Source organism: Zophobas morio, unplaced genomic scaffold, assembly GCF_036711695.1.
Source record: "Zophobas morio isolate AGI-343-1 ecotype UQ-CSIRO unplaced genomic scaffold, CSIRO_AGI_Zmor_V1 ptg000058l, whole genome shotgun sequence".
In the NCBI taxonomy this organism is placed as follows: Eukaryota; Metazoa; Arthropoda; class Insecta; order Coleoptera; family Tenebrionidae; genus Zophobas; species Zophobas morio.
This window is the reverse complement of record NW_026972163.1, coordinates 3,431,922-3,441,480: the sequence shown is the minus strand read 5'-3', so window position 1 is coordinate 3,441,480 and position 9,559 is coordinate 3,431,922. Positions and strand designations below refer to the sequence as shown.

General features: G+C 36.7%; 3 protein-coding genes across 3 annotated transcripts; all 3 read left to right on the top strand.

The window, feature by feature from the left end:
- Positions 1–220: 220 nt before the first annotated feature.
- On the top strand, positions 221–2,175 carry LOC135143203 (uncharacterized). The gene is made up of 5 exons (XM_064075082.1): positions 221–387; positions 465–807; positions 908–1,039; positions 1,085–1,403; positions 1,490–2,175. The coding sequence occupies exons 1-5, from the start codon at positions 221–223 to the stop codon at positions 2,173–2,175; spliced, it is 1,647 nt and encodes a 548-aa protein (XP_063931152.1).
- LOC135143202 (uncharacterized) lies at positions 2,172–5,674 on the top strand. The gene is made up of 3 exons (XM_064075081.1): positions 2,172–4,535; positions 5,239–5,245; positions 5,310–5,674. Exons 1-3 carry the CDS (start codon positions 2,172–2,174, stop codon positions 5,672–5,674), a joined length of 2,736 nt encoding a protein of 911 aa, XP_063931151.1.
- LOC135143158 (uncharacterized) lies at positions 5,656–7,202 on the top strand. The gene is made up of 2 exons (XM_064075023.1): positions 5,656–6,272; positions 6,326–7,202. The coding sequence occupies exons 1-2, from the start codon at positions 5,865–5,867 to the stop codon at positions 7,154–7,156; spliced, it is 1,239 nt and encodes a 412-aa protein (XP_063931093.1). The 5' UTR covers positions 5,656–5,864; the 3' UTR covers positions 7,157–7,202.
- The last annotated feature ends 2,357 nt before the right edge of the window (positions 7,203–9,559 follow it).

The window sequence follows — 9,559 nt, the reverse complement described above, 5'->3', positions numbered from 1 at the left end:
AATATGTCAATCCATCCTGTTGCACTTTAGAACACGGAAAGAAGTATTACGATATTGTGTTACGATATCTATGAGTGCGCGAGAACTTTCTTTACTTTGGCGATCCTTTGTGATAGTGACATTCCAGGTAATGTGCTCTTTTTTTTGATATTTTGTGATTGTGACAGTTTACTGCTAAGTGAACGAAAAATTTTCTCACTTTGATTATTTACAATTTACGATGCCGAGGAGAAGACGACCTGACTTAGGTCGTCGCAGTCAATCGAATGTGCGAAGAGCTACCTCACGTGCTAACCGCACTGATGACCAGAGAGAGACAGATCAAGAAAATAGTCTTATTGCTATGTCAGAATTGCGTTATTTAGTGAGTGATCATGAAGTAGATAGGCTTAGAATGCAACGAGTTCGTGCACATCAAACACAACAACAGCAATCACGACATAATGAATTGATCGAATCCGCAGACGGAATGCTCCTGTGATTCTTGAACGAGCTGCATTCCACTATGATCCGGCAATTGATTATAGTGCCGACAAATCGGTAACAATTGGGGAAATGAAAATAATTTGTAAATATTGTAAGGCGTTAAAATACACTCATGAATCTACTGGATTATGTTGTGCTGGAGGCAAAGTAAAATTGCCACAATTGGTCCCACCACCAGATCCTTTACGATCTTTAGTTTCTGGGATTGGAAATGATTCTAAGCACCTCTTGGCCAACATTCAGAAATATAACAGCTGTTTCCAGATGACATCATTTGGCGCTACACATATTATACACGACAATTTCATGCCCACTTTCAAGGTATTATATACCAGAATATTTTTTTATAATATTCAATATGTACTAAAATGTACTCGTATATATCGGAAATAATTAATCGACAAATTTTTAAAAATTACAGATTCAAGGACAAATTTATCACTTATTGGGGACACTGTTACCAGTACCTGATGCAGATTATCAATTTTTACAAATTTATTTTATGGGCAATTCAGATGCGGAAGTTGATAATCGTTGTGCTCACAATCCAACAGTGAAGAGAACCATTGTCCATTAATTACAAATGTTTCTTCATTAGAATAACAATTTAGTAAACATGTTTAAAATAGCATTGGATCGGATGCCATCTGATAGCCATAATATTATCATTCGAGCTGACAAAACACCTGCCGGTGAACACACAAGGAGGTTTAATTCGCATACCATTGACGAAGTGGCTGTTGTCATTGTGGGAGAAAATTTACAATCTAGAGATATTGTGCTTCATCGTCGGAATAGTGATTTAAAACGTGTATCTGAAACACACAGGAGTTATGATGCATTACAATATCCTTTGATCTTTTGGCAGGGGGAAGATGGATACCATTTTAATATCAAAATGGAAAATGAAGTAACAGGTAAATAAATTGAACAAGATTAAATAATATTTTTTAATTCAATTCATCTAAGTAACAAATTAAACATTTATCATTTTTGATAGCAGGTGCTGAAACCAACAAAAAAGTTAGTGCTATGAATTTCTATTCATACAGACTCATGATCCGTCAAGGTGAAGTAAATCATATTTTGATGTGTCAAAGACTTTTTCATCAGTTTGCAGTTGACTTGTATGTCAAAATTGAGACTGAACGATTGACATACATCCGTTTGAACCAACGACAGCTACGATCAAAGGAATACATTCATCTCCGTGACGCTATAAATGCGGATGGCAATGTGAATAATGTGGGAAGAATGACAATTTTGCCAGCCACTTATATAGGAAGCCCACGCCACATGCATGAATATGCTCAGGATGCTATGTCATATGTTAGGCATTATGGCCGCCGAAACTTATTTGTTACATTCACATGTAACCCTAAATGGTCCCAAATCAAGAGGGAATTGCTACATAGCCAAACACCAGTTGATAGACAGGACATAACTGCCAGAGTTTTTAAACAAAAATTAAAATCTCTCATGAATTTCTTAATAAAGCATTGTGTGTATGGCCGAGTCCGTTGTTGGATGTATTCTGTAGAATGGCAAAAGCGTGGATTGCCACATGCGCACATATTAGTCTGGTTAGTGGACAAAATAAGGCCAGATGAGATTGATTCCATAATTTCAGCTGAAATTCCAGATGAAACAGTTGACCCAAAATTGCATGCAGAGTTACCAAACACATGATACATGGACCTTGCGGACTTTTCAACTACAATTCACCATGTATGGTCGACGGCAAGTGTTCCAAGCGATACCCAAGAGACCTGCTTGCTGAAACCATAACGGGAAATGATGGATACCCATTGTATCGTCGGCGATCAGTTGCGGATAATGGGCGATCGGTAGTTGTGAAGGTAAGAGGACAAAATGTTGATGTAGACAATCGTTGGATTGTGTCATACTCGCCAATATTGTCCAAAGCTTTTGAGACTCACATCAATGTAGAATATTGTAACTCTGTGAAGTCGATAAAGTACATGTGTAAATATGTTAACAAAGGTAGCGATATGGCTGTCTTCGCTGTAACCAATGCAAATGAAGAAATATCACAGTACCAGATGGGTCACTATGTAAGTAGCAACGAAGCAATTTGGCGTATCTTTTCATTTGCGATCCATGAAAGACACCCTACAGTAGTCCATTTGGCAGTCCATTTAGAAAATGGTCAACGAGTTTATTTTAATGAATCGAACGCGGCAGACAGAGCGCCACGTTCACCGTCGACAACATTAACAAGTTTTTTCACAGTCTGTCAAACTGATGATTTTGCTCGCACTTTGCTGTATGCTGACATGCCACGCTATTACACCTGGAATGCATCATCGAAATCGTTTCAGCGTCGAAAACAAGGAACACCAGTTGAAGGACATCCAAATGTATTTTCTTCAGACGCTCTGGGTCGCATCTACACAGTACATCCAAATTACGATGAATGTTATTATTTGCGGTTGTTGTTGGTGAATGTTCGTGGTCCGATATCGTTTAAACAACTGAGAACAGTTAATGGACAGCTGTGTGCGACTTACCGTGAGGCATGTCAACTATTGCATTTACTTGAGAACGATTCGCACTGGGATGATATGCTCAAGGATTCCGTAATATCTTCATCGCCGCATCAAATTCGTACATTGTTTGCGATTATCATATCGACATGTTTCCCCTCGAATCCAAAAGATTTGTGGGTTAAGTATAGAGATGACATGTCTGAGGATGTTTTGCATCGTGTGCGCCGTCAAACTTTGAATCCTACACTACAAATGACTACAGAAATTTACAAAGAGACATTGATCATGATAGAAGATATGTGTTTATTGATGGCAAATAAAGTATTGTCGTGTTTGGGAATGACAGCACCAAATCCTCATATGCACAATGCATTAAACCACGAGTTGCAAAGAGAACAACAGTACGACATTGAAGCATTGGCCGAAACAGTTCGTACAAATGTTCCACAATTAAATCAACAACAAAAAATTGCGTACAACACTTTGATAGAAGCTGTGAACAGTGGATCTGGTGGAATTTATTTCCTTGATGCTCCCGGAGAAACCGGAAAAACGTTGTTAATTTCATTGTTTTTGGCGAGGATCAGATCGCGAAATGATGTTGCTCTAGCGTTGGCTTCATCTGGAATAGCTGCGACTCTGCTAGAAGGCGGGCGAACTGCACATTCTGCCTTGAAATTACCATTAAACATGCAAATCACCGAAACACCAATGTGCAACATCGCCAAAAATAGCGCAATGGCCAAGATCCTACAGGTATGCAAATTGATTGTTTGGGATGAATGCACAATGGCCCATAAGAGGTCACTGGAGGCACTGGACAGAACGTTGAAAGATCTTCGTGACAACCAAAATATTTTTGGTGGGGCCATGATTCTGTTGTCAGGTGATTTTCGTCAGACTCTTCCAGTTATTCCTCGATCAACTGTTGCTGATGAACTAAATGCATGCCTAAAATCATCGAATTTGTGGCAGTATGTAAAGACACTCCAATTAACAACTAACATGCGAGTATTTTTGCAACAAGATGAAACTGCGAATGTGTTTGCGAAGCAGTTGTTAGGCATTGGAAATAATAAAGTTGCAGAGGACACCTCGACCGGATTCATCACGTTACCCACAAATTTCTGTCACATCACAGACTCAAAAGAGGAGCTTATTCAGCGTGTTTTCCCAGATATAGCGCAAAAGTACAATAACCATAATTGGCTGGGTGAACGAGCAATATTGGCGGCGAAAAATAAAGATGTCGAGGATCTCAATGCGACCATTCAGAATTTTCTTCCAGGACAGTTGGTTTCCTTCAAATCAGCCGACACCGTTATGAACCAGGATGACGTAGTCAACTATCCCACGGAGTTTTTAAATTCATTGGAATTGTCTGGAGTACCACCTCACAATTTGCAGTTAAAAATAGGGTCAGTTGTCATCATGCTGCATAACATTAATCAACCTCGGCTGTGCAATGGAACAAGACTGGTTGTGAAAAAGCTGATGAATAACGTCATTGAGGCAACAATCATAAAAGGAAAATACAGGGTTAGTCACGAGAGAATTACTTCTGAAAATTATTTTTACGCAACCCAAAATACGAATACCATGTACCATTTGATACTAACTGAATTTAAAATGAAATGCTTAATCCATGATTGCTTTGAGTTTGGCAATCTCATTTTGACAATTGTGGAAAATGAGGTTACGCGAGTGTCCATGGTGGTACCGCAGCCAGTCGGAAATCTCCTCCGGCGCCGCTAATAATTTGTCAGTGTGCCTCTTGATCTTGTGCAACCGATTAATCACGAGAAAATTATTTCTAAAAATTCCTTTTACGGCATTTTATTCAAAGGTTACAACACAAACTCAAACAAGTAAGTAAATAATTTAACTACTAATCTGTTGAAAATGTTGGGCATTTTGGGGGGATGCTACGGCTTTTTTGTAAATGGATGGCCGAAGAAGTCCAGAGGTTGCAGATTTGCACTTCGAAGAGGCTCTAGGTGACGCAGAGATGGCGAATTAACACATGCACATTAGCGGCGGACAACATTGGTAGAGCACTTACGGCTTCAGTATAGCCCAGATTGATCTGACTGTATGTCGTCGATCTAATGGGGCTCTAGAGGCGAGTCAACGATGAAAAAAAATGTTAAAAATTAATTAACGTCAAAGCGACACTGCCAAAGTCAAAGCAATCATGGATTAGGCATTTCATTTTAAATTTAGATAATATCAAGTGGTACAGGGTATTAGTATTTTGGGTTGCGTAAAAATAATTTTCAGAAGTAATTCTCTCGTGACTAACCCTGTACAAAGGAGCGGATGTCTTGATCCCGCGGATACCGATGATTCCAACGGATTTACCATTCGATTTTAAACGCTTACAATTTCCACTACGTCTGGCCTTTGCGATGATCATAAATAAATCGCAAGGACAGTCGTTAGAAGTTTGCGGAATCAACTTGGAGTTTCCCTGTTTCGCGCATGGACAATTATACGTCGCGTGTTCGCGTGTCAGAAAACCGTCTTCTTTGTTTATTTACGCACCACAAAACAAAGCAAAAATAGTAGATTGTTTTATTAGGATTAAAAGTGCCATTTTTTGCGACGAGCAAATTTTGCATTTGCGAGGCGGAGCGAAGCGAAGCCGACCGGATGCAAAATTGCGAGTCAAAAACTGACTTTTAATCCGAATGAAACATACTACTTTTTCGCCAGCCAAAAAGTAAATCTCAAAAATACAAAATATTGATAACAATAATATCGAGCAGAAATGAATCAATCTGCAAAGTAGTCTGGTATCCACGTCGTCAAGGCTTTTTTTGTTTGCTTACATACCATTGTTTTGTGAAAACGTTTGCAGTGTTAATAATGAATCCTGAAGAAGAGTTACCTCCCGATGTGCTAGAAGAAGCACAAAACGTGGTACTGAACTTGTTACCAACAAAATCGCGCGAAGTGTATGAGTGCGCGTATACCCGCTTCATCAAATGGTGCGAAGGGAAAAAGATTCAAACTTATTCTGAGAACGTCCTATTGGTATATTTTTCCGAATTGGCTACAAAAATGAAGTCATCCACACTGTGGTCGCAGTATTCCATGGTGAAAGCAACTTTAAATATAAAAAATGGCATAGAAATCGGAAAGTATTCAAAATTAAAAGCGTTTATAAAGAAACAAGGAGAAGGATACGTTCCAAAGAAATCAAGGGTTTTAACTAATGAACAAATAGAAGTTTTCTTAGACACGGCTCCGGATTTCAAATTCCTGATGATGAAAGTATGTTTATAACCTAATGAAGAGCTTATATTTATTTTACGAATTTTTTTCAGATTGTTGTAATCTTTGGCGTTAGCGGAGCTTGTCGGTGTCACGAACTATTACAAATAAAAACTGAAGATATTGAAAATATTAAAGCAGGTTTATTGGTAAAAATTCCTGATACCAAAACGAAAAAACCCAGATCATTTACGGTTATGGGGGAAAAGTATTTGAAATTTTACGAAAAGTATGTTGCGCTTCGTCCAAAAATGTTTAATGAAGGTCGGTTTTTTATTAAATATGTCGACGGAATGTGCCATCGACAAGTAGTTGGCATTCATAAAATTAGTGGTGTACCCCAAGAAGTAGCCAAATATTTAAAGCTAGAAAACTTTAAAGAATACAGCGGACATTGCCTACGTCGGACTTCTGCCACGCTTTTTGTGGATTCTGGCGGTGATATTACGTCCCTCAAGAGGCACGGTGGGTGGAAATCTGACAGTGTAGCCGAAGGTTACATAGAAGAGTCTCTTAAACACAAAAAAGATGTAGCAAAAAAAATTTTTCGTTTGGAAGAACCAGGTACAAGTAGTGAAACCACAAGTAAAATACATGAAGACGCAACGAATAGGAATGTGAGCGAAGTAAACCTAGAAGAATCAGGTACAAGTAGTGGAACTACGAATAGAATGATCACACGTGAAGACGGAATAAGTAGGAATGTGGGAGCAGTAAACCTGAATTTTGACACTGTGACCAACCAGACAGCAGGAGCGGTAGAAGTGTTAGCGCAAAATATTATTACTGACCGCATGAAAAATGATAATAGTGACGGAAAATCTTTAATCCAAATCAATCGCAGTTGTTCTTATTGTACATTCAATATTAATTTTAAAATTTAAATAATTAATAACAATGTAAGTTAATAATAAAATTGGAAAATATTAATAGCATTTCATTCTCAAAATAAAACAATTGAAAACTTTTTAAGGCTAGGATTAAAAAAAAAATTAATGCTAGGATTAAAAAGGCAAAAATGACATTGTTACTTTAGTAACGCAACTTTTTTTTACTCTCACAAAAACGTCAAGTTTTCCGTCCAAAATTGACGTTAAAAGTGACATCTTTTAAGACGGCTGGCGAAAAATATAGTTTATGAGAAAGCTTTAAATTAATTAACAAACTGTATCATAGCAGTGTGTGTCCGTCAATATCAAATTTAAACCTTATAAATAGCCAGTATCTCAGGAAAACTCTACTTTGTAATTAAGCAACATGATGTGTCGAAAATAATAATAAAACTTCATGCTTCATTCACAATGTGCTTTTTTATTAAATACGAATTCGTTTTGTTTGTTTTAAAATTATTTTATACAAAAGTTTAGGTCTTTTATTTATCGATTGAGGCAGTACGAAGTCTGCCGGGTCAGCTAGTAGATACATAATTATTTGTCAAGAAAGTATTGTAACTTGCATTATTTAATAACAAAGGTAAAATGCTATACATAACTTAATTTAATTTAAAATGTAACTTTCAATCTCGCTTTAATAGTACAATGAAGACTCACGAAGGATCCCGACGGTTAATTTGTTTACTGTGCTTTGGGAAAACTAAAGATAGAGGCAAATCCGTTCAACAGAAGTATATAGACATTATTACAAAATATTTTCTTCCGAACTTTTTCATCGAAGATTCGCGGTACCCTACTGCTCTGTGTTCCACATGTCGGAGAGTACTTTGTGAATATAGTAAGAATAATTTCAATAGGAAAATCCAATTGTGTGATCATTCAAGTGTACATCTGAAAAAAACTAGAAGTCAGATTCAAACATGTGAATGTGTAATTTGTAAAACCGCATTGTCAACGCCTTTCAAAAGCAAGGATTATAAAGTACATAAAACCGTTGGATGACCGTCGAAAAACAAGTTAGATTAAATTTAAGTGGTAATCAAACTTTAAAAATGGTTTCTTCGTTGCGTCCACAAGTTATAATTGAAAAAAATGTGAGAAAAAATTGATGGACAGCAATACTTTCAGCAAGGATTATTTTGATAGAATGGAAAAGCAGTTTTAAAATTCAGAAAGAACTGCCTATGTTAAGAGAGTGGTGATTTTTTGTAATGATACTGAAAGATTTATAAATTTTGTAATTGAAAAAAGGCATCTTTCGCATTTGACTACGAATTTGAAAATTGGCACTGACGGTGGAGGTTTTTTTAAAATTTGCTTAAATGTTTATGACAGGTATAAAAACGAAACCAAACCCACAAAATCTCTCCAAGATTCGGGAGTTAAAAAATTTTTTATACTTGCAATTGTGAAAGATATACCTGAAACCTATTTGAACGTATCTACAATATGGAATCTTCTAAGACTCAATAGTTTAAGAAGACACTTTACCATTTTGCCACGGATTTAAAACTATCAAATATTCTTTTGGGCTTGATGTCGCACAGTTCTATGCATGGTGTAATTTGAATAAGAACCAATTGGAACATACAGGTCTCCCAAGAACGTTTAAAAATATTGAACATTACTATTACACGTGGACGACAGCCGGTAGCAACAACAGTAAATTTAACGAATATTTCAACTGCAAACATGAACCTATTATACGAGGAATTGATAAACCAACTGTAGACATCATTCCTCCACCAGAACTTCATCTATTAGGAACCGTAAATACAATTTTTGGACATCTTCTTAAAAGCATTCCTGAAATCTGTGCAGAAAAATCAGAATTACTAAAAAGAATCAAATACACATGCGCAGTAAGACCTAGCAGGCTATGGTAAGTATTTTACAACCTCCACAACTCGACAGATGGTGCTAGCCTTTGAGGGGAAAAAAGATAGGTAGTTTACGTTCTATATAAGTCATCTATGTATGACAACCAAATCATTTTATAACAATGTCAAATTGTCGATTGGAAGGGCCAAATATTAGATATTTGTAAGCCATGGTCTAATATCGTTAGTTCAGGTGTGACCGCACAGGCGCTACATACCAGGAGATCTGGCTCACTGTGATCAAGCTCCAGACAACACGTCCATTCATATTTTAATGTTTATTAATTAGCGAGAATTATCATGGACAAAATTAACGCACCACTTAATTATTTTACAAAATTTTAAGATAGCGGTCATGATTAAGGTTACTAATTTTTTTACTAATAGCGCTCTTCCTTGTTAAATGACACATATTCTGTCAAAAAATCATTTCTTTTAAAATCATAATTTTCACATTTTGTCAAAACTTGAGAATATTTTTGCTACAAAAAATCGCTAATAAACACAAAATTTC

Bases quoted from the DNA above. Each gene is read 5' to 3' on its own strand.
- LOC135143203 (XM_064075082.1), top strand. From the start codon at position 221: ATGCCGAGGAGAAGACGACCTGACTTAGGTCGTCGCAGTCAATCGAAT. The intron at 808-907 runs GTATTATATACC...TAAAAATTACAG, and splicing joins ATTTCATGCCCACTTTCAAG to ATTCAAGGACAAATTTATCA. The intron at 1,404-1,489 runs GTAAATAAATTG...TTTTGATAGCAG, and splicing joins AATGGAAAATGAAGTAACAG to GTGCTGAAACCAACAAAAAA.
- LOC135143202 (XM_064075081.1), top strand. From the start codon at position 2,172: ATGATACATGGACCTTGCGGACTTTTCAACTACAATTCACCATGTATG.
- LOC135143158 (XM_064075023.1), top strand. From the start codon at position 5,865: ATGAATCCTGAAGAAGAGTTACCTCCCGATGTGCTAGAAGAAGCACAA. The intron at 6,273-6,325 runs GTATGTTTATAA...AATTTTTTTCAG, and splicing joins TCAAATTCCTGATGATGAAA to ATTGTTGTAATCTTTGGCGT.